This window comes from Scyliorhinus torazame, chromosome 3 (assembly GCF_047496885.1).
Source record: "Scyliorhinus torazame isolate Kashiwa2021f chromosome 3, sScyTor2.1, whole genome shotgun sequence".
Lineage (NCBI taxonomy): Eukaryota > Metazoa > Chordata > Chondrichthyes > Carcharhiniformes > Scyliorhinidae > Scyliorhinus > Scyliorhinus torazame.
This window is the reverse complement of record NC_092709.1, coordinates 238,359,380-238,384,045: the sequence shown is the minus strand read 5'-3', so window position 1 is coordinate 238,384,045 and position 24,666 is coordinate 238,359,380. Positions and strand designations below refer to the sequence as shown.

Below are 24,666 nucleotides of genomic sequence, written 5' to 3'. Positions count from 1 at the left end.
GTCCTGGATGATGTTGAGCTTCTTCAGCATTGACAGAGCTGCACTCATCCAGCCGAGGGTATTCCTTCTGCACGATGGCACAGTGGTTAGCACTGCTGCCTCACAGCTCCAAGGACCCAGGTTCAATTCCGGCCTCAGGTGACTGTGAAGTTTGCATGTTCTCCCGTGTTTGCGTGGATTTCCTCCGGGTGCTCCGGTTTCCTCCCACAGTCCAAAGATGTGCAGATTAGGTGGATTGGCCATGCTAAATTGTCCCTTAGTCTCCAAAAGGTTTGGTGGGGTTCCAGGGATAGGGTGAAGGTGTGGGGCTTAAGTAGGGGTCTCTTTCAATGGATCGGTGCAGACTCGATGGACCAAATGGCCTCCTTCTGCACTGTACATTCTATGATTCCATCATATGCCTGGCTTATACCTTCTGGATGGTGGAAAGGCTTTGAGTGAGATGAGTCACTCACCAGCCTCTGGCCTGCTCTTGAAGCCACAGTATTTGTGTAGCTGGTCCAGTTAAGTTTCTGGACAATGATGGCAGCACAGTGGCGCAGTGGGTCAGCCCTGCAGCCTCACAGCACGGAGGTCCCAGGTTCGATCCTGGCTCTGGGTCACTGTCCGTGTTGAGTTTGCACATTCTCCCCGTGTTTGCGCGGGTTTTGCCCCCACAACCCAGGGTAGGTGGATTGGCCACTCTAAATTGGCTCTTAATTGGAAAAAAGTAATTGGGTACACTAAATTTATTTTAAAAAAGGAAAAAAAGAAAATGTTTCTGGACAATGGTGGCCCTAGGATGTTGAAGATGGAAGATAAGGTAATGTAATTGACTTAATGGGAGATATAATAGTTTGATTCTCTCCTTTGGAGATGGTTACTACCCAATGCTTCTGTGACAAGACTCTTCTTACTTATTACTTATCAGTCCAAGCCTGGATGTTGTTCAAGGCTTGCTACATGCAGCTACAGACTGCTTCCTTGTCAGGGTAATTGGAATCAAGCTGAACATTGTGCAATTATCAGCAAACACCCCCACATCTGACATTATCAAGTAGGGAATGCCTTTGATTAAGTCACTGAAAATGGTTGGACCCAGGACATTACCCTGACAAACTCCTGTATTGATTACTTGGGGGCCAATAATAGGCTTCCAACAATGACAACCATCTGCTTTTGTGCTTGGTATGACTGTAGTCAGTGGAGAGTTTTCAGTGTGAAAACCATTGACTTCAATCTTACTCGGTTTCCTTGTTGGCACAATGTGTCAAATGCTGCCTTGATATCAATGGCATTCACCCCTCACCTGCATTAGAACTTTACTTACATTCCGAGTTGCTTAACATGACCCCATATTTACTATGTAAAGATCAAACTGTAGTAATTCAATGCCTGTTTCAATATTTTTTAATACAGATCATGGTGTGGAAATAATCGGAGGTCATGAAGTTAAACCCCATTCAAAGCCCTATATGGTGTCTATCCAAAAGACGAAAGATGGAAAGAAAGGCTATGTACATGTTTGTGGAGGGGCTTTGATCAGAAATAGATGGGTACTAACTGCAGCGCACTGTAAAATGTAAGTTACAGAATGTACATGTCAAAATCAAGTATTACTGTGATTATTAACTCAAGTTTCTAAGGGGTTTATCTCATACACCTAGCCACACCATTAGAGCAATCATGTGTTATTTGAATATATTTCTGTTAAGTGATCTGATAAAAAACATCAAATTATCTATTTTAATAGATGGCCTTGTTAGATGGCAGGAAGTATATGGGGCGGGATTCTCCGATAATGGGGCTAAGTGTTGACGCTGCCATAAATACCGGAGCGTTTTACGACAACGTCAATGGGCCCCATAGTCCACCGATTCAGCAGCCCATAAGGGGCCTGTACGGGCGCCACGAGAAGCGCGGGGGAGCGGCCTGCAATCTGCATCCGATACACGGGCCATGTCATTGACGCGCGCCACGGCGCCTTAAAAAAAACGCACCCCCCACACACAGCCGGCGCTTGGAAGATAGCCACCCGCCGTGCAGCGCCAAGGTTCCAGGGTGGCGATTAGTACACGCTCCTGTACGCCATGGAGCAGAGAAAGGGGGCTCTGTACCCAGGACCGGGCCGCAGGGCCCCAGGCGCCACCGTTCGATGTTTGTGAAGGGAGGTGGGCGAGGCCGTCAGCGCCGCCAGGCTGGTTGCCGGGACAGACGAGCAGTGCCGGAAAAAGCTGCATGACTTACTCAGGACAGCCAGGGTGAGTGCCCAGCACTGTGCCCCTGGATCCAACCCCCGCTCTGACCCACATGACTGCACCCACCCATGCCAGCCGCATTGGCCAGGTGCTCTGTGCACCTATGCCATCATAGGCCCAACCGCTGGGCTGCGTGCGTCGGACTGCCTCACACTATTGATGTTTGTGTGCCCCCCCCCCCGAGGAGAAAACAGCTATAATTGCAGGGAGCGGGAGAAAACCGGAGGGGGCGCAACTGTATTGCCCCCGTCCCCAGCCAATGCCAAGGCCGGTGGCCCCCAGGGTCGCAAGCACTGACAGAGACGGCAGCTGTCACAGCAGCCCTGAACCCGACACGAGCCAGGACACGGAAACCCAGGACACGGAAACCCAGGACACGGAAACCCAGGACACGGACACCCAGGACACGGAAACCCAGGACACGGAAACCCAAGACACGGAAACCCAGGACACGGAAACCCAGGACACGGAAACCCAGGACATGGACACCCAGGACACGGAAACCCAGGACACGGAAACCCAGGACACGGAAATCCAGGACACGGAAACCCAGGACACGGAAACCCAGGACACAGAAACCCAAGACACGGAAACCCAGGACACGGGAACCCAGGACATGGAAACCCAGGACACAGAAATGCAGGGGATGGACACACAGGGGATGGACACACAGGGGATGGACACACAGAGGACAGACTCACAGGGGACGGACACACAGAGGACGGGCACACAGAGGATGGACACACAGAGGACGGGCACACAGAGGACGGACACACAGAGGATGGACACACAGAGGACGGACACAGAGGACGGACACACAGAGGACGGACAAACAGAGGACGGACACACAGAGAGGATGGACACACAGAGAGGATGGACACACAGAGGATGGACACACAGAGGACGGATATACAGAGGACGGACACACAGAGGATGGATACACAGAAGACGGACACACAGAGGATGGACACACAGAGGACAGACACACAGAGGATGGACACACAGAGGACAGACACACAGAGGACGGACACACAGAGGACGGACACACAGGGGACGGACACACAGAGGACGGACATACAGAGGATGGACACACAGAGGACAGACACACAGAGGATGGACACATAGAGGACAGACACACAGAGGACAGACACACAGAGGATGGACACACAGAGGACGGACACACAGAGGACGGACACACAGAGGACGGACACACAGGGGACGGACACACAGAGGACGGACATACAGGGGACGGACACACAGAGGACAGACACACAGAGGACGGACACACAGAGGACGGACACACAGAGGATCGGAACACAGGGGATGGTAACATAGGGATCAAGAAAGCATCACAAAACAACACAGGAGACCCCAACTTTGGCTCTGATGAGGGCATAGACTTTCCGTCACTGCTGTCTCCTACCTACACCCTCCACCATCGCAGAGACTACCACCTTGGTTGGGCTCTTCAATGATGAGGCTTCTGGGACACTAACTTGTGCGCACCACACAGCCGCTCCGGCACAGCAGGTTGAGGTAGGAGCAGCCAAGGGGCCGGACGGTCGGAGGGCAGATCGGCCCCAGCACCCAGCTGCCGTCCAGACAGGTCCCGGGTTCCTGGGATTTCCACACCCACCCATAAACCCGATGCAGTCAGAGACCCAGGGACGAGTGAAGGGGATGACGGCCGGCTTCCAGCAGGTGGAGGTGTGCATCTGCGCGCAGGAGCAGGGAATGGTGCCGGTCATGCTTGCCACCTAGGCCAATACTGCAAGGGTGGCGTCCGTGGTGAAGGCAATGGAGGGCGACGGTGTCGGATATGGGCCAGGTTATGCAAGACCTGGGGTTTTCTGTGCATGTGGCGTCCATGGCCCAGGACAGGGCTGCCCTCTCATAGGCAGCCATGAGCTAGAGCCAGCTGCAGATTGCAGCGGCGCTCCTCATTGTGGCCCAGTCTCAGTAGGCCACGGCCCAGTCTCAACAGGCCATCGCTGAGAGCATCGGCGGCATTGCCCAGGTGCTGGCCAGCGTCACACAGACTCAGACAGGGATGGCCCACTCCCTGAGCTCCATGGCCGCCAATGTACAGACCCTGGTCGATACCAGAGCGGGCCTCCAGGACTGGCAGCAGCAGGTGTCGGGGGTGCCTCGGGGGATGGCTCCTCACGCATCCCCATCCCATGGAGAAGCTTGGGGGCCATAGGGCACCCCGAGGGAGGAGGAGGTGCTGGGGCCTGTGCCGGTGACTCCTGCAAGGGAGGTCCCGGAACACCACGGCACCTCGGACTCCCCCCCTCCTGGTGCATCTGGTGGGCAGCGAGCAGAACAGGGTGGCACCACACCATCCGGGACGCCCGAGGAAATGAGCGTCAACGGGGACCCTAGTCGCAGGGCAGGAGTCTCAGCAGTCCACCTCCACTTCTGCTGTACCGTCTGGGGAAATACCGAGATGTAGTGATGGGGACACTGGATAAGTTTGCACGGGTGCAGGGAACAGCTTAGTTATAGGAGCTAGGGAACATGTATATAACGTTTGTAATTAAACACACTGTAACACCGATGAAAGCTGCCTCTGTGCTCTGTCCGATGCATGCGGGGGTGGGGTGGGAACTGAGTGCCACTGTGGGTGAGGGGTGATGGAACATTGAGCCCCGGTGGGTGTGACGTGCGTCCCCCGGACGTGCACGCCACCCCAACACCAGCGAAACGACAGGGCCATGTGATGTAGTGTCCAGCCCCCATGCAGAGACCACCCAGGTGGAGGGTGTTACCGTGGCCATAAGTCAGACGTTGGCTAACAATGTAGCACTCAGAGCTCATCGCAGAGCGGGCTGTCATCATCCTCCATGCCATGAACCAGACCCGCTTTCATTAGCAACCATGTGAGCCCAGCTTGTTGTGCTGCAGGTGGATGTGCAATGGAGGGGTGATGTGCATGTGGGTGATGCGGTGGTGTGGGAGCTAAGGTTGGTAAATGGTGTGGGAGGTGAGGGTGGTCGGTGGTGGGGGAGGCGAGGGTGATCGGTGGTGGGCGAGGTGATTCTCATGGGTGTTGTGGGAGGTGAGGGCGGTGGGTGGCGAGGTGGTGCCGTACTGTGGTATCCGTGCTCCTGCTCAGCAGACCTGCTACTCCCTAGTTGGTTAAACGTGTGGCTATCAACTCGTCCCGTGCTCGCTGGCCAAGTCGGTGGCATTGGGCAGCCTCCCGTCCATGTGCAGCCCCCATGTCCCATACGTTGCCCCCCCCCCTCCCCATCCTCCTCATCTGGAGAGGCATGCCCTTCCTCGTGATCCTCCCCCTGCCCCTCCTCCTCCAGCACATCGCCCTTCTGCTGGCAGCAGACCACAATGATGCGGCTGATCCTATTTGATGGGTACTGGAGGGTGCCTCCAGAGCGGTCCAGACATGTGAAGCGCATCTTGAGCAGCCCAAAGCACCTCTCGACCACACCCCTCGTCGCACAATGGGCCTCATTGTAGCGATGCTCCGCATCGGTCTGTGGCCTCTGTATAGGCGTCATCAACCACGACTGCAACGGGTAACCACTGTCGCCTAGCAACCAGAGCCCCGCAGCCGGGGGGGGGGCTCAAACATGCCGGGGATGAACGATTGCGCCAGGATAAATGAGTCATGCACAATGCCCGGGTAACGGGCGCAGACGTGTAGGATCTTCATCTGGTCACAGACCACCTGAACATGGAGGAGGACCCCTTCCTGTTCATGAACATCGGCTTGTTATACGATGGTGGCTGCATGGCGACATGCACCCCATCAATTACCCCCTGTACCATGGGTAACCTGGCAGCGGCAGCGAAGACCGCTGCCCGGGCATCCTGGTGGGCGCAGGCCACAGGGAATTGAATGTACCGGTCGCAAGGTCGTACAGGGCGTCCGTCATGGCGCGGATGCATCTGTGCTCCGATGCCTGGGAGATGCCGCTCACGTCCCTACTCGGCGACTGGAACGACCCAGTGGTGTAGAGGTTCAGGGCGACCGTCACCTTAACGGCCACCGGGAGAGGGTGTGCCCCCTCAGTCCCACGCAGTGCCATGTGGCAGATATGGGCGACGGTCTCCCAGCACATCCGGAGTCTCCTCCTGCATGCCCGGTCCGCGATTTCCTGGCAGGACATGCGGCGCTGGTACACACGGGGCCTCATCAGGCACCTCCGTGGCACCATCTCCTCCTTCTCCACCTCCTCCTCCTCCACATCGGCATCCTCATCCTGTGGCTCCCCCTCGACTTGGTTCTCCTCCCACTCCTCCGCCTGTAGGCAGGCAGCCCTCCAACCTGAGCAGCTGGCACCTGCCCCACTGCGGCCGCTCCTCAGCTGCAGCCTCCGCCTTCTCTCTTTGACGCCCCCACTGCTGCTCCCACAGGGCTGGAAGATGGCCAAACATTATGATCTGCAGGGGGTGGCGATAGATAAAGTTTCATCATGGCGCATACCCCCTCCACAACCAGGCGCCATGGGCTACATGGTTGCCCCAGTTGGCAGCTCGCGCCCAAGCTACGCATGCTCCCCACCTCCGCCTCCTCGGTGCCACGACTCCGGTCGCCTGTCCCTCCTGCCAGGGCCGCCGTTTAATGGGACTGCCCTCACTGGGTCTGCTGTGGGTACGGCCCTGGACCTACCCGCCGTTGGGTGCTGCCGGCTGGGTGGGGTGCCCCGTGAGGGATCCGGCACCCATACAAATAGCTGAGAGGCCTGCACTGAGCCAGCGCTCGGGGTGGGTGCCCTCAGCATTGCCGCTGCAATGGCGTCCGTGGCTTTGGCACGTGGTTCCCGGCCGCCGCGACTGTCCCCCCCCCCTTCCCCAAACCCCCCCGGCCCTGGAAGGCCTCCCCCCCCGCAGCAGCCAGGCCGTGCCCGTTTCACCAGTCCGAGATCCTCCCATGCTGACCCCTACCTCCTCCAGATATCTCGTTAGTCAACCCAACAGGTTGACAATTTTTATATGTGGTTAGAACCACATCGTCGTGACTTCGGAACATGCCGTCGGGACCTCGGCCCATCCGGGACGCAGCATTGTTGGGGGCCCAGAGAATCGCTCATCGGGTCACCTCCCACGATTTTCCATATATAGAGGGTCTCTGTATATAGGAGGGGTCTCCACACAAAGAGGGCCTCCCTACCTAGGGGGTCTCTGGTGGTGCCTCCTCTAACAGGAGGTCTCGGGGGGGTGCAGTGGTGTCTGGCAGGCAAGGGGTGGGCAAGTTGTGCATTGTTGGAGGGAGGGAAGCCTTATTTGGACTTTGGCGGAGATATCCCTTGGTTCATAGCGAGGTCCACCATGTCAGGGCCACACTGGTGAATACCAGGGGCTGGATTCTCCGCTCCCCGACTCCAAAATCGCATTTGGCGACGGAGCGTAGAATCCATTTTGACGGTAATATCGGGGGCGATGCCGGTTCCAGGAGTATGCCGCGCCAAGTATCCACGGGCCTGAGGCCCGCCGCGTGATGCCCCGAGTTCCCGGCGGCATGGGTTACGGGTGCTGACACCATTGGGAACCTCGCGTGGCGGTTGCAGACTCAGTCCGGGGCTGCCACAGTCAGGGGAGTGCTGATCTGCAGGCGGGGGGGGGGGAGCTTCATTCGGGGCTGGGGGCACTGTGGGTGGGCGGTCCGGGGCGCGCGAGCGGCCAAAGGGGGGGCATTAATTTGTGGTCCGCGGGCTGAGTCCGCCATGGAGCACGGCGCGGTCGCTGCAGGCCGCCGCCATGCGCATGCGCAGCCACGGAACTGAAAATGCTCAGGGTCGTATCAGCAGCTCGAGCTGCGAGCTCTACGCTGCCTCCCTGCTAGCCCCCAGCAAAACACCGAATCGGTGGCCGCTTTGCGTCAGCTTTCCTAGTGTGAAAGATTTTCATGCCGGCGTGGGGACATAGTCTCCCAACAGGGAATCCAGCCCCAGTCGTGATCCGTGCCCACATGATTCTGGGCACAGAGGACTGGAGATTCACGGGGGTCGGAGACTCTGGTCCCGGGCCCACTAAGTGGATGAAAATGGGTCATTAGGACTCATTAGCATCCTCCCGCTGGCGTGAACCCTGATCCCGCCATCAGCAGGGGGCCGGAACATAACGGTCGGTTTGACGCCCGGCTGAACTGCGATTTCAGCCAGGCGCCCGGTTCTCCGCACGATCGCGATTCGCGTTGCCGGCGTCACGGGACAGTGAATCCCTTCCATTGGCCCTAATAATAGTTCTACCCCCAGAGGTCCAATCAATGAGGTCATCTCTGTTCTCACATGTCAACATTTTTAGAAATGATTCCCCGTTCCTTCAGGCCAGTAGGGTTCTCCGTTCCCGCTCAGTGAATGGAGATTTGGCATAGCGCCAAATTCTCTGTCCTTGCTGGCAGCGGTAGCGAGTCGGATAGAGAATTTGGTATTTAATTGCAGCATTTTGTGTTTTTACTGATATGATAATCTGCCATACTGCGTGTTGGCATAAAATGCAGAAGCTTTACATCCGTGAGTGAGAAGAATGAGGAGGGATATGAGAACAGAGTGGGAAAAGGTAGAGTGAAGCAGTTTCATTTTAACTAACACCATTTGGACAAGTTGAATCGCGTGGTCTGCTGAATCATCGATTCGATATCTGATGTATGGATGGATGAAATAGTAAATACTGCTCATATTTTGTTCAGCTTGATATTCTTTCTGTTTGAAACTCCAATTGTTCTTTAATATGAAAATTGTCTTTTTTAATGAAAGAAAGAATAATTGTCTCTCTTTCCGATGAAATGCAGTAAAAGATTTACTCGTGTCATTCTTGGAGCACATATTCTTTCACGGAATGAGAAGACTCAACAAAAACTTCTGGTTAAGCAGTGTCATCGTCATCCTCAGTTCAACTACAATACTAAAGCAAATGACATCATGCTGCTCAAAGTATGAATTTTATTTCTTTCATTTGGGTTTCTTTTGACATTTAAAACTATGATTTAGAAAAACATCAATGTTTAATTTCACAGAAAAATAACAGATTTACCTCTTCAATCTCTTTGAGCAAAGCCTACAGAAAAATATTAGTGAGATCCACCAGTAGGTTTGTTAATTGTAGAACTGCCAAAGATTGAGACTCAGACATGCAGAAGATTACAGTGCATGTCATGTGTATTCTTCATAATGAGAATCACCAAGCTGCTTGACTCTGACAGGATATCGTGGTTAAACTTGATTATGTCCTCATCCTGTATCCACGTATGGGAGCTTCTCAGCAAGAGTCTAGAAAGCGATCAGAGGCCATGTTCATTTACCAATCTTTACTCATCAAGTTAGGATACAAACCCTGGTTCAATGAGGAGTCAATGAGATCATGTCAGAAGCTGCACCAGGCATAAGATGCCAGCCTGGTTTGTTTAGCATTTTCACACATATTTTTTTTCCTTTTGGGAATAGCGGGGATGTGTTGCACAGTTTAGCAGGCTATTTATCAAACCGTTGAACTGTGTCATGAACACTTCTTCCATGTCCAACAAGTCCTGGAGTGAGAATCAATCCCAAAGCTTCTGTCTCCGAGTCAGGGGCTCTAGCTGCTGAGTCCCAAGACTCCCATGTCAAACGGGGGAGATTACCAGAATGCCAAGCAGTGGAAGGAGCATGCTATAGACAGAGATGATTCCACAACAAGGAATAGATAAAGCTCTTCAGTCCTCCCATATTCTGTCATGCATGGTGGTGGAGAATGAAACAACCAACCAGAGGACGAGTCTCCACAAACATTGCCAACCTCAAAGTTGGAGGAGCTCAGCGTGCCAGTGCAAAAATCAAAGCTGGTGCGTTTGCAACTATTTTTATTTTGAAATACCAAATGGATAATCCACCTTGGACTCCTCTTGTGGTCCCCACCAATATAGATGCTCATCTTCAGCCTATTCAATTAATTCCATGTGATATCAGGGCATAGCCGAGCACACTGGACACAGCAAGCGCTGAACAGTTGTGCTGCACAATTAGCCCCTGTTCCTGTACAGATACAACACGAATATCTACCTGACAACCTGGAAAATTTACCAGGTATGCACTGTCCACAAAAGCAGACACATTTAACTTACATCCCCATCAGGCTTTTCTCAAACATTAAAATGATGGATGGTTTTGTTGATGGTGTTATCCAGCACATATAGATAGCAACCCGTTCACCAATGTTCATTTGGATTCTACCAGAGCCAAATGGCTCCAGATCTCATGACAGTATTTATTCAAATCGATACAAAAAAGTAGAACGACAGTGATGAAGTCAAAGTGACTATGTTTGACATCAAGCCTACTTTTTGGCAGCACGGAAGCACAATGATTAGCTCTGTGACTTCACAGCTTCAGGGTCCCAGGTTCAATTCCCGACTTGGGTTACTGTCTGCGTGGCTTTCTTCCGGGTGCTCCGGTTTCCTCCCTAAAGTCCTGAAAGATATGCTATTAGGTGAATTGGATATTCTGAATTCTCTCACTGTGTACCTGAACAGGCGCCGGAGTGTGGCGATTAGGGGATTTTCACAGTAACTTCATTGCAGTGTTGATGTAAGACTGCTTGTGACACTAATAAAGATTTTTTTTTTAATAAACATTTTATTGAGGGTTTTTTGGCATTGTAACAGCAGCAATATAAACAATGTACATGAAAATATAAATATAGTGCAAATACCACCTCCCTCCCCAACAGATCCCACCATTAATTAACCCCCTAATCTACGCTAACCTAACCCCCCCCCCCCCCCCCCCCCCCCCCCCCCCACCCTGCTGACGATTAATTATCTGCAAAGAAGTCGATGAATGGTTGCCACCTCCGGGCGAACCATAACAGTGACCCTCTCATGGCGAACTTAATTTTCTCCAGGCAGAGAAAGCCAGCCATGTCCGATAGCCAGGTCTCCGACTTTGGGGGCTTTGCGTCCCTCCATGCTAGTAATATCCACCTCCGAGCTATCTGGGAAGCAAAGGCCAAAACGTCTGCCTCTTTCTCCTCCTGGATTCCCGGATCCTGCGACACCCCGAAAATCGGCCACCTCTGGACTCAATGCCACCCTTGTTTTTAACACTGTGGACATGGAGTCAGCAAATACCTGCCAAAATCCCCTCAGCTTTGGACATGCCCAGAACATGTGGACATGGTTCGCCGGTCCTCCCGCACATTTTGCGCATCTGTCTTCCACCCCAAAGAATCTGTTCATCCGGGCCACTGTCATGTGGGCCCGGTGAACGACCTTGAATTGAATCAGGCTGAGTCTGGCACAAGTTGCGGTCGCGTTGACTCTACTCAACGCGTCTACCCAAAGGCCCTCCTCTATCTCTCCCCCCAGCTCCTCCTCCCACTTTCGCTTCAGCTCCTCGGTCTGCATCTCCTCTGATCCCATAAGTTCCTTGTAAATGTCAGAAATGCTCCCGCCACCTATTCATCCTCTGGAAACTACCCTGTCCTGAATCCCCTTCGTGGCAGGACTGGGAAGGTTGGTACCTGTCTACGCAGAAAGTCCCGCACCTGCAGATAACAAAATTTGTTTCCCCCCCACCAATGCAAACTTCATCTCCAGCGCCCTCATACTCGGAAAGCTCCCCACTATAAACAAGTCCCCCATCCTCTCAATCCCTGCTCTCCACCAAATTCGGAACGCCCCGTCCATCCTCCCCGGGGCAAACCGGTGATTATCGCAGATTGGGGACCAGACCGATGCTCCCACTGCTCCCACATATCTCCTCCATTGCCTCCAGATTCTCAAGGTCGCCACCACCATGGGGTTGGTGGAGTACCGCAGTTACCAGCGCCCCCAAACTTGTGCCCTTGCAAGAAGCCGCCTTCATACGCACCCATGCCGACACCCCCCGCTGGCCACCAGCCACTTCCTAATCATGGCTATGTTAGCCGCCCAGTAATAATTGCTACAGTTCGGCAGCGCCAGCCCTCCCTCTCCCGACTCTGCTTAAGCATTACCCTCCTCACTCGCGGGGACATACAAAGCCCGCAATAACTTTATTGACCCGCTTAAATAAGGACCGCGGAATGAAGATGGGGAGACATTGAAATACAAACCGGAATCTCGGGAGGACCATCATTTTCACCGTTTGGACTCTCCCAGCTAGAGACAACGAGAGTACATCCCATCTCTGGAAATCATCTTTCATCTGATCCACATCCGGGCCAAGTTCAATTTATGTAGCCGGTCCCAATTCCGCGCCACTTTGATACCTAGGTATCTGAAACTGTCCCCTACCAGTCTAAACGGCAGTTCCCCCAGACGCCTCTCCTGACCCCTCGCCTGGACCACAAACATCTCGCTCTTCCCCATATTAAGCTTATACCCCGAAAACCGGCCAAATTCCCCTAAAATTCCCATGACTTCTTCCATCCTCTCAATTGGAGCTGAAACATACAGTAGCAGGTCGGCCGCATACAGCGAGACTCTGTGGTCTCCCCCTCCCCCCCAAAAAAATATAATTCCTACAATTGTTTTAAAACCAAAATGTATCATTTAGTGCTTAACATTGAAATATATTGGCCACTTTTCCCTAATTCCTGCATCTCTTGTTTGATTTGCTAAAAAATTAGAATATGTTATCACCTTCAACCACCTTACACACACTTTGCGAAAGGAGAAACAATTCTAGATATTAAATTTCTTACGTATGAATGTCCACATGTTGATGAATAGAGTAAATAGATCATACAGGCAGGTAGGAAAATCCCAGATTCGGGTTAATTACTGCCAACTGGGCAGTGGGTTGGTTTCCTACAAATGGCTTCAATCACCCTTGGACTGCAAATAGAAAATTAATCAACTGGGAATCCTGCTCCTGATTATCCAGCTATTCCTGCTGTGTTGATGTTGGATGAGAACTGGGTTGTGTTGTGTTTTGATCCTCCAGACAACAGCAATCACCATCACGCCCTTTACATGACAAATAACATCTGGGAGCCAAAGCAGAAAGTAATCATTGTCCATGGAACTAGTGCCTGATTCAAGTCAGACTATTCACCCTAGAGGGGAGACATTTGCGAGGCAGGTTTCTTACAAGGAGAAAACTAACGTCCTCCTTTGGAATAATTCTTTCTTATTGTCCCACAGCTGTCTGGTGAAGCAAAGATTAATGAATATGTGGAACTGCTCAACCTACCTGCAGATAAGAGTGCAGATGTGAAACCCGGAACTCGCTGCACAGTGGCAGGATGGGGAATAACCAAACCAGATTCAAATTCTCCATCTGACACACTTCAAGAAGTGGACCTAACTGTCGTAGATCGTGAAGCATGCAACAGGAGTTACCATGGTAATCCTAAAGTTACCCAGGACATGATCTGTGCTGGTGACTCAAATGGCAAGAAAGATGCAAGCATTGTGAGTATACTGTGTTAGTTGGTATTAGTTAAATATACAATGAAACTTCTGAATTTCTGTAAAAATCCAACTGGTTCAATAATGTCTCTTATGGACGGCAACCTGCTGCCCTTACTGGCCGGCCTATAACTGACACCAATATCATGCAGCTGGATCAATAAAAGTGATTCACTAAAGCAGCCCGTCATGCCCATTTTCTTAGGACAACTAGGTATGGGCTACAAATGCAGGCAATGCTCATGTTCCGAAAATGAAGTAAATAGAATGATAAACCGGTGCATTGTGAATGGTCCACAGTCTTACAAATGTAGACGCACTAATCATGTAGGAGCCAACTTCCCTACAGTTCATGTAGTTTTCTAAACGTTGTATTCATGCACTGTATCAATTTGACTTCATATCACTATGTTACTGAGCCACCTTTTTGAACTGGTGCTGCCAATGTGATGTATGTACACCCACAGTGCTGTTAGGAAGGGAGTTCCAGGATTCTGACCCAGCAACAGTGAAGGGACAGCAATATAGTTCCAAGTCGGGATGGTGAGTGACTTGCAGGTGAACTTCCAGGTGGTGGGGTTCCCAGGTATCTGCTGGCCTTGTTCTTCCAGGTGGCAGAAATCATGGGTTAGAAGGTGCTGCAGAAGGAGCCCCGGAGAGTTCCTGCCGTGCACCTTTTAGAATTTTTACAAAATTCATTTATGGGGTGTGAGAATCACTGGCCTATGCCAGCATTTATTCCCATTCCTCGTTCCCCTTGAGAAGGTGGTGAACCGCTGCAGTCCCAACGCACCCACAGTGCTGTTAGGGAGGGAGTTCCAGGACTTTTATTTCCAAGTCAGGATGATGGATGACTTGCAGAGGAACCTCCAGGTGGTGATATTCCAAGGTATCTGGAATACTCTCCACTTGCCTGGAAGAGTGCAGCTCCAACAACACTCAAAAAGCTCAACACCACCTAGGACAAAGCAGCCCACTTGATTGCCACCCCTTCCACAAACATTCACTCCCTCCACCACCGGCAAACAGTGGCGACAGTGTTCCATCTACAAGATCCATTGCAGAACTCATCAAAGTTCCTGAGGTAACACCTCCCAAACCCATGAGCTCTGCCACCCAGAAGGACAAGGGCAACAGATGCATGGGAACAGCACCGCGTGCATTTCCCCTCCAAGTCAAACACAATCCTGACTTTAGAAATATAACACCGTCCCTTCAATGCCGCTGGTCGGAATATTGGCGCTCCCTTCCTAATAGCACTAAAGTTTATCACAAAGATTTATCAGGATGTTTTCAGGGATGGGAAACTTCAGTTAAGAGGAGAGCTTGCAAAAGTTAAGACTCTTCTCCATGGGACACAGCCACTGAAGAGATGACCTAATATAGGTTTTCACAGTGATGAGGAATTTGATGGTGTACACAGAGAAAGGCTGTTCCCTACGGCGCGTAGATCAATAACCAGAGGTCACAAATTCAAGATCATTATTAATATATCAAGAAGCAAGAAGAGGAGAATTTCTTTCACTCAGAAAGTTGCCAGGATCTGGAACACTTTACCTGAAAATGTGGCGGAAGCTGATTACAAAAATAATTTCAAAAGGGAGTTGTTGGGTGTTTGAAGATGAGGAAGCGACAGGATTACTGACAGAAAGGAGGGATGTTGGGACCAAGCAAGATTGCTTTTTCAAAGACACGATGGGCTTAAAGACCTCCTGATCTTTAGTTTCCATGTTTTTACATAAAACTGTTGGGATTCTACATTACGCCGGGAGCCCGGGGTTTGCCCCACAGCATGGGGCTGCCCACAATGGGAAATCCCATTTGCTGGCTGGCGAGACAGAGAATCAAGGCGCTTGATTCACCACAGAAATCTGGTGCGGAGCGACAGAGAATCCCGCCTCATCATGAGTCTGTTAAAGTCAAGGGACTGGATTCTCCGCCCCCTGACACCGGAATATTTGCGTTCGGCAACTGGGGTGGGTGGGAGGGGGAGGGGGGGGGGGTCGTTTTCCTGCATGAAATTGGACAGGTGCAGGTTCTGCGATTCTCAGCCCCCTGAAAAGCAGCGTACTTGGGGAGTACGCTGCGCCGCGTATCCACCACCTGAGGCCATTGCTTGAGGCCCACCCCCGTTATTCTCCGTCCCCGACCAGCCACATCCCCGACGGCTTATTTCTAATGTGTTCCTGCTGTTCAGGAAACTCGCGAGGCAGCTGCGGACACAGTCCGCGGCCGCCACAGTCGGGGCGGGCCGATCGGAGGGCGGGGGGGGGGGGTCTCATTCAGGACTGGGGTTTTTTTTGTGCGGGCGGTCCGGGTCGGGCGAACGGCCAATCTGGGGCACTTCTGGTCCGCGGGCTGAGTCCACCATGAAGCACGACGCGGCCGCTGGAGGTCGCCGCCATGCGCATGCACGGCCTCTGACCCGGAAGTGTGGAAGGGCGTATTGGCAGCTGGAACTGCGAGCTCCACGACAGCTGCCTGCTTGTCTCCTACAAGGCTGTGAATCTGTGGCCTTTTGATGCCAGTTTTCCTGGCATAAAAGACTACAGTTTTCACAACGCCGTAGGGACATAGTCCCGAAAACGGAGAATCCAGCCCAAGACTTTTATTTTTAATATGTCTTGTGTTTTTTTATGATGACTTTTTTTCACACAGCACTTTAAATACTTTAAATCGGAACATGGGATTCAGGAGCAGGATTAAGATATTTGTCCATTGATCCTGCTCCGCTATTCCATAAGATCATGGCACTGGTTGTGGTCTCACCCAACTGCTTTCTGGGACGAGGACACTATAAACTAATTGCCCTCTGAGAGAAAAAAGGTTCTTCTCATCTCTATCTTAAAAGGGAGGCCTCTTATCCTCTGGCAGCACGGTAGCACAGTGGTTAGCACTGTTACTTCACAGCGCCAGGGTCCCAGGTTCGATTCCCGGCTTGGGTCACTGCCTGTGTGGAGTCTGCACATTCTCGTCGTGTCTGCGTGGGTTTCCTCCGGGTGCTCCGGTTTCCTCCCACAAGTCCCAAAAGACATGCTGTTAGGTAATTTGGACATTCTGAATTCTTCCTCAGTGTACCTGAACAGGCGCCGGAATGTGACGACTAGGGGCTTTTCACAGTAACTTCATTGCAGTGTTAATGTAAACCTACTTGTGACACTAATAAAGATTCTTATTCTTATTCGTAAACAGTGGGCGGGATTGATTGTTGCGCAACACCCATATCCCTTCCGATGCCCAAATCGGGGGTGGCGCCGGTTTGATGCCGGTTTTCTATCCTTCGCCCCCTCCGAAATGGCATCAGCACGTTGCGCACCACACGCCGTTGGAACGGCATCACCTGAAGGCCCACCCCGATTCTCTGCCCCTAGGTTCACGACCGCGCGGTTGACTGTGGTCTCAGCGGTCCGGAACCTGGCCTGGCGGCTATGGACTGTGTCCAGCACCACCACAGTCAGCCAGGAGCCAGGGTGCTGGCTGGGGGGTCTTCCACGAAGGCTGGGGGGGGGGGGGGGCGACTGGTAGGGGGTGGCCAGGGAGGCAGTATTTGGCAGGTCATCGGCATGCTCATGCGCGGCTGCGGACCCGGCCATTCTCCAACCGTTTTTGTCATCGGAGCCGGGGGTTTTACCCGGCGCGGCTGCTATCCCCTCACCGGTTGCAGGATGCGTGAGGGTTTGGTGCTGATTTTGGCGTTATAAAACACGACAGTTCCCATGCCGGCATTGGCACATAGCCTCCAAATCGGTGAATCCAGCCCTGTGTCTCCTAATTTTTGCCTGCCCCATAAGAAGAAATCTCTTCCCAGTATCCACCCTGTCAAATCTCTTCAGGATCTTAAATGTTTTCTCATTCTTCCAAACTCCATTCTTCTAAACTCCAGGAATGAGTTGAGTGGACCTTCTCTGAACTGCTTCTAATAATACAATTATATCCTTTTTCAAATAAAATGTTTATAAATTTTTTCCTCTTTAAAACATCCTCCACTGATTCTGATTTTCTCCAAAGTGCAAGCTCACCATTGTTTCATGTCAATGTTGGCGAGACAATAAACGCAGCTTTGCTCTGTGTTATGATCCTAGCTGATGCTACGAATGGACAAGTTAGGTCCCAGGTCCCAGAGTAGAACCTGGCTCATAATGTTTAATTTTTGTTCGGAAAAGTGGAGGGTGGCTATTGAATTGCGGCAAATGAGTCCGCAGATGAACTTGGACTAAAAGAGTAAAACATTTATTAAACAAGGAATAAACTATAATATGTCGCTCCTTCACCCCAACTATACCTTTACAGATATGTACACATTTGGAAGGATAAAAACAGTTACAAAAATTCTATCTTAAACTCTGACGTTCTCAGTAAGTATACTGTCCAAGTAAGCGAATAGGTGAACTGTGGTCAGACACCCCTCACTCTGAAACCAAGTGACAGATACCACCCAAAACTTTCTACGGATTTCTCCTCACCTCTCCACAGACATTTGTCACACTGTGAGCCAACTAGTCTGATTTCTGTCTTTCACACAGGGGTTTCCAATCTCTGCTCCCGAAGTACACACCTTGGTATCTTCTCCCAAATGACTTTCTTTCGGATGTCTTCACCAAAGATCCACCTCCAGTGTTTCAGCAACTCTTTCTGATGTTCCTCTCCCTTGCAGTGCTACTAGTATTCATATTTCACTTTCCACATAATCCATCTCAGATATCCAGTATGCCAATAGATTACCACTGTTTCACAAAGTCCATAGTAACTGTCCATGTGCTGCCATTCTCTGGCCAGGAAATGCACAGAACCCAAAGATTGCTAAAAGACAGTGACCTGCACATGTGCGGTTTTTTCAGGCCTGGCTCAGGGACAGAGACCGCTGAGGCCTGCTGGGACATGTAGTTCTCAGTCACCAAGGCCCAATCTCTTTTCTTCACAGGTAAGTGTTGAATGTGCAGTCGGCAAAACACATAGGTAAAAGTAGAAATTACAGAACAAGGATTATTTTGGTTCGATTACAATGCTCCACCTCCCTATGGGTCTCCTTCCCAACCTGCAGCTAGGCCGGGGTTTTTATACAACTGAGGCTCTCCTGGTAAAGGGGAAACCCTGCCCCATTAAAGGGGAAGGCTTGCCTATCTTAAAGGGGAAGTTCATATTCGGGGGGGGGGGTCATGGGAAATAGAGTCCTGATCCCGGGGCCTCCATTGGTTGAGAACACTCCTCCCCCCACTAAGTCCAGAGCAACGTCCACATCCATTGGTAAGTCCACCGGGCTTTTTGACCATTTCTCCTGCGGATGGCGTGCAGGGGCCAACTACGTGGCTTTAGGACCGGACCAGAGAGTGACGTTTACGTGATGAGCGTCTGGGCGGAGGTAGCAATGTCGGCATGATCGCGGGACCGGCACCCCCAGTTATGGCAGAACGTCCATCTCGCTTTTCGAGTCTTCGTTCGGCATTTCAGTGTCCTCAAACATTACTTCTGAATCCTCGGCAACTCGTGGTGCCAACAGGGGTGGACGGGACACCGGTGAAGATGAGGGGTTGGATTCTCTGCAGCCTCGCACCAAACTCACGGTTAGTGCCGGGGCGGAGCATCCAGTTTCACGCTGTAATCGAGCCTGGCGACGGTTCGGCGATTCGCCGGCACCAAAAATCAGCATCATCGTGGAGTGCGCCGTGCCACCGGGAGGCCAATGCCAGAGGCCTGCCCAGCAATCCTCTGCTCCCGACCGGCCGAGTTCCCGATGACATGGAACTACCACCTATTGCCGGTCGGGATGCTAGTGTAGCAGCTGCGGACTCAGTTCGCGGCCGCCCTGATCGGGGCCGGATGAATCGAAGAGCAGGGGGGGCCTTATAGGTGGCCGGGATTAAATGTGCGGAGTTTGAGGCTCGTGCACGCAGCCATGGGGGCGTTTATTTTTGTTGTCTGGCTCCACGGTCCGAGTCCGGCCGCTACTGGAGGCCGCCACCGTGCATATGCGCGGCCTTTGAGCAGGATGTGCGGGGGCCCGTATCTGCAGCAAAAGCTGCGAGATTCACTCGAGGTCCTTGCTAGCCCCCTGCAGGGCTATGAATTTGTCTCACTTTTTTCAAGGAATTTCGAGAGTAAAACTCCACCGTTTTTAAGCCGTATTGGGGACATAGTCTCATTTTGGGAGAATCCAGCCCACTGTGTCCGAATCAATGGCTGGTATGGCATGAGTATCCATCACACACCTTTGGGGATGGTCTACGTGGTAATTAGACCCTCGGCACTGTGCCCGTAATTGGTAAGAAACCGGACCTTTTTTTGCCAACACAACGCCCGGGATCTAAGCGGCCCGTCTGCCGAAGTTTCCGTTGTTTCTTTACCGGATGTGGGCATCACTGTTTAGGCCAGCATTTATTACCCATTCCTCGTTGACCTTCAGAAGGTGGTGGTGAGTTGCCTTCTTGAACTGCTGCGGTCCTTGAGGTGTAGGTACACCTACTGTGCTGTTAGGGACGGAATTCCAGGATTTTGCCCCAGCGAACGTGAAGGAGCGGCGATATATTTCCAATTTAGGGTGCTGAGAGTCTTGGAGGAGACCTCCAGGTGGTGGGGTTCCCAGGTATCTGCTACTCCATTCCTTCTAGATGGTAGTTGGCATGGGTTTGGAAGGTGCTGTCTAAGGAACCTTGGCGCCGGAGTATGGCGCCTAGAAGATTTTCAGAGTAACTTAACTGCAGTGTTCATGTGAGCCTACTTGTGACAATAATAAAGATTACTTTATTATTATTGGTGTTAGAGGTGAAAATATTCATACGTAGACCTGTTTGAATAAGTAAAGAAGCAGTTTATTATTTCAGATCTGGGAGAACGATTTGGAGACTACGCAGTCTCGCAATCCTCTTTCTCACTTGAGCTAAGGTTCGCATTGGGTTAATATACAGATTCAAGGGGCGGAATTAGTTATATTCTCATTTACATACAATCAATCAACTATATTCGCACAATCCATTACATGCAGTCAATCAATTTTCTTAGCATCCCAGTTATCACATATATGGTTAAAGTGGGTTTTGTCTTACCCGCCCCTAACTTCACACAGAAGTCATTCAAAACTAACACAAGGATATGTCCTGTCTACAGTGGGGGGCCTTGAGATTATACATTGCATTCCTTGTTCTGTGAAGTTGTTATCAGCAGCTGTTGAGATACTCCCTAGGTTCTCATGAGGTAGTTACACAGTTTGTAACTTATTGTTCAGGAATGTGGCTAGTTCGACCATTTTGTGTCTTTAGTATTGCTTTAATAGCTAACAGCCATTTTGTGTCATTTCTGATATTAACAAGCATTGTGTATACACTATCTATTTCTACAAATTGCCTCTTCTAAACAAGCATCTAAGCCAATGAGTACCTTTTGCCTCAGCAGAACTATTCAAAAGTAATATAGGAGCAAAAATGTAGTTCCAGAGCTACTTATAATTTATATCATAGTCCAGTATCAGAAAATGTCCCCCTACAATCCCTTCTTTTGGTCCTGGAAGAAGTTTACTGAATCTCAGATGACCACAATAATTCGATATGAGGGCAACAAGGCGTGTTAATACAGCCTTTGGGGCATGTAACCGCCCAGATGTTCCGTAAGTACACCATGCATGTGATTCAAAAATCACCCCTCAAACGAACCCATGTATGTCATATTTAATGTCTTGATATCAATCATTCCTGCCTCCCTGACTACATCTGCTGTCTGTCATTAAATGATGTTATCATATAGCAGTTTTCAAGTAAGCTCATCTAACGGTTCCACACTCTCTGCCACTAACTAGCACTAGTTCCTCTGTGTGTGTCTGTGTACTTTTTTGTTCAAAGCATGGATTTTTCGTTAACTGGTGGTAAAGCTTAACTGATTGACCGATCTTGATTCTTCGTTCCCTCAGAGTTTCTGCAAAATGTGGGACCATCTCTGGCTCTTTAAAATCCTAACTCAAATGATCCTTGCTAGGCCTATAATGGTGGGCCGAAGGGGTACAAAGGTTATAGCGATAGGAGGTTACGGTGGCCGAGGCGCAGTATTTTCCTTTTCCTCTGTAAACTTAAAATGCATGGGGGAAGGTGTAATCTCTAAGACTCAACCAAGGGTTCTGATTAACCGACATTTGTCCAACTCTCCCTGTCCTACCGGGTGGGGGCACACAGTAATGGCCCCTTTCTCTTTACACCCCGTGAGGAAGATCCCATATATTATTCCTGCGTATAGCAGAGGTCTTGGTGACATAGTTCCTGAGGGAGGTGTTAGCCCGTACGATTCCAATGTCCTCCAGTTGGTTGTGAGGGTATGGCCCTGAGCCCGGTGTTATGATAGGGATCATCAGGACCATCTCTACCCCTGTTATCTCGTCCATTTTGCAGTCGGGGATCGCTGAGTATACTCTGGTTACTCACTTCAGAGTACGGTTGTCCAGCGTCCCTTGTCATTTGGCTAGTTTAGCCAGTTGAGGGCTGTCTATTCAATCAGGCACCTCCCCCTTTTAGATCAGATCAAGGTTGTGGCTTAGCTGCCCCTGTCAGAGCCTTCCGGCTTTCTCCATTTCTTGGTCGATGAGTTTGTTAATTATTGTTGAGTGTCTTGGTGTGTGTACCTAACACTGTTGTCCTATTCAATTGTATATCCAGGCCTTCTTTTCCAAAGCTGGCTAGACCTTTCTCTGCTTTCTCTAATATTCTTTTCCTTATTCCTGTAAGTTGTTCCACCTTTGCATTTAACAAAACTGCATCATTGATTATGCCTCTTCTAACCCTGTGTCGTTTGTCATGCCCTCAAAATCTAGTGGCACCCGTGTTATTGGCAGCCTGCTTCATAACAACCTTACTTAAAACACTATACATATTTATTTCATATTATAAACAATACCTGTTTCGGGGTGGCACAGGGCAGGGATACGAAAGTTGGGGGACCTGTTTGTGGACGGGAAGTTCGCAAGCTTGGGTGAGCTGGAGGAGAAGTACGGGCTCCCCCACCGGGGAACACCTTCAGGTACTTACAGGGAAGGGCATATGCCAGATGGCAGGTGGTGGATTCCCGCGGCTACTACCACACGCAGTACAGGACAGGGTGCTCTCGGGGGGGGGGGGGGCGGGGGGGGGGGGATCTCGGAAATGTACCAGGTGATGCAGGAGGAGGAGGAGGGCTTGGTGGTGGAGTTGAAAGGTAAGTGGGAGGAGGAGTTGGGAGAGGAGATCGAAGAGGAGACATGGGCAGATGCCCTAGGGAGGGTGAACTCTTCCTCTTCGTGCGTGAGGCTCAGCCTCACACAGTTTAAGGTGCTGCACAGGGCACACATGACTGGGACAAGGATGAGCCGGTTCTTTGGTGGTGAGGACAGGTGTGTTAGGTGCTCAGGGAGCCCAGCAAATCACACCCATGTGTTCTGGACATGCCCAGCGCTGGAAGAATTTTGGAAGGGCGTAGCAAGGACTGTGTCGAGGGTGGTAGGATCCAGGGTCAAACCGGGCTGGGGGCTCGCAATATTTGGGGTGGCAGAGGAGCCGGGAGTGCAGGAGGCGAAAGAGGCCGGAATTCTGGCCTTTGCGTCCCTGGTAGCCCGGCGAAGGATTTTCCTTCAGTGGAAAGATACGAGGCCCCCAAGCGTGGAATCCTGGATCAGCGATATGGCAGGGTTCATTAAATTGGAGAGGGTGAAATTCGCCTTGAGAGGGTCGGTACAAGGGTTCTTTAGGCGGTGGCAACTGTTCTTACACTTTCTAGCAGAACAATAGACATTGGTCAATGGCAGCAGCTCGAGGGGGGGGGGGTTTACTTTATTTTTGTTAATGTTATTTACACTGGAGGGTCTGAGGGGGTGTATACACCTGTTGTGTTAAGTCGGGGTGTTAATGTTAATTTATTATTTATGTACAATGGGGGGAGGGGTTTGGGGGGTTGCTTTTTTTAGATTGTGTTTTGTACTTAACCCTGTTGGGTTCTTTTTTCTTTCTCATTTTGTTATTGATATTTTATCAAAACCTTGAATAAAAATTATTATTTTTTTAAAATAAACAATACCTGAACCCACGAGAAGTACAGACATAATTTGTATACGCATCTGCTGTCTTTCCCCGAATGAACCTGCAGCCACGCATTAAAATAAGCTCTATCATTGTTCCAGTCTCTGGCTGCTGGGATGCACATCCCGTCAATAAAATTATATAAAGCCCCATAGTTCATGTAGCTATGTTCATCCTGTGTCCGTTGTGAAATCAGTGATGTTCCTGCGCTCTTATGTGCTTGTAGTTGTTCTGAGATCTCAAGAGACATCATGAGTCCCCACAGCTGCTGCTGTCGTTCCAGCCTTTTTTGAATGTTTAATCTAAAAATTTAAAGGAAAAGTGGAAAAGTGTCCTGGTCGTCACCAGGTGTTAGGTGTTGTCCGTATAAAGCTTTTCCTGTATGGGCCGAACACGTCTGTTATTCAGGGGTTAGTAGTTCTCATATGTCACAACCTTTTCATATCTATTTTCCTCGTGGTTACGCGCCTGATTCTGTTGCGCTTGAACCCGACCCTGACGTGCTTGTGTCTGTTTAATTAGCCAGTTTACAATAACTCAACCATCTCAACTTCCTGAAGCTACTGCAAATATTGTTCCACTTGCAGTTACTTGTAAAGTAAAACACAAAAGATCCATTCTGCTTCGGACAGAGTGGGTTAACTAATCTGAATATATCTGACAATTCAAAACTTAAGATTTGTAAGTTCCAATTAAAAATACATCTTCAGCTGTTTTTTTAAATTACTTTATCAGAATTACAAAGCCAGAGCTCAGAGTGTGGACAGGTGCAAACCCCTAATCCAGCTCCTCGCCTGCTCCAAAAACCAATTCAACTGAATACGAATTGATGGTCCCCACAAGAGAGACATACCAAATCCAGGCACTAACAAGCACGGGTCAATTCTCTGCAGGTTTGAAAGGGGTGGAGTAAGAGTTCTCTACCAGACATCATTTTGTCACCACCCTTCTTTTGTTTAAACAAGAAACATGATCATGGACATATTTTATTTACCCATCTGTCCTTTACACTTAATTCTGCAATCTCAGAATTAATACATCTGCGTTGTGTCAGGGAAATTGTAACCCG

At 50.6% G+C, this 24,666-nt stretch overlaps 1 protein-coding gene across 1 annotated transcript in view; it reads left to right on the top strand.

Moving 5' to 3' along the window:
- The first annotated feature begins 1,404 nt into the window (after positions 1-1,404).
- The window catches only part of LOC140409416 (uncharacterized), a 121,394-nt gene continuing 98,132 nt past the window's right edge, over positions 1,405-24,666 (top strand). Inside the window, exons 1-3 of the mRNA XM_072497856.1 lie at positions 1,405-1,561; positions 8,995-9,136; positions 13,306-13,575. Coding sequence (XP_072353957.1) covers positions 1,455-1,561; positions 8,995-9,136; positions 13,306-13,575 — 519 coding nt within the window. The 5' untranslated portion in view covers positions 1,405-1,454. The remainder of the gene's footprint in view (positions 1,562-8,994; positions 9,137-13,305; positions 13,576-24,666) is intronic.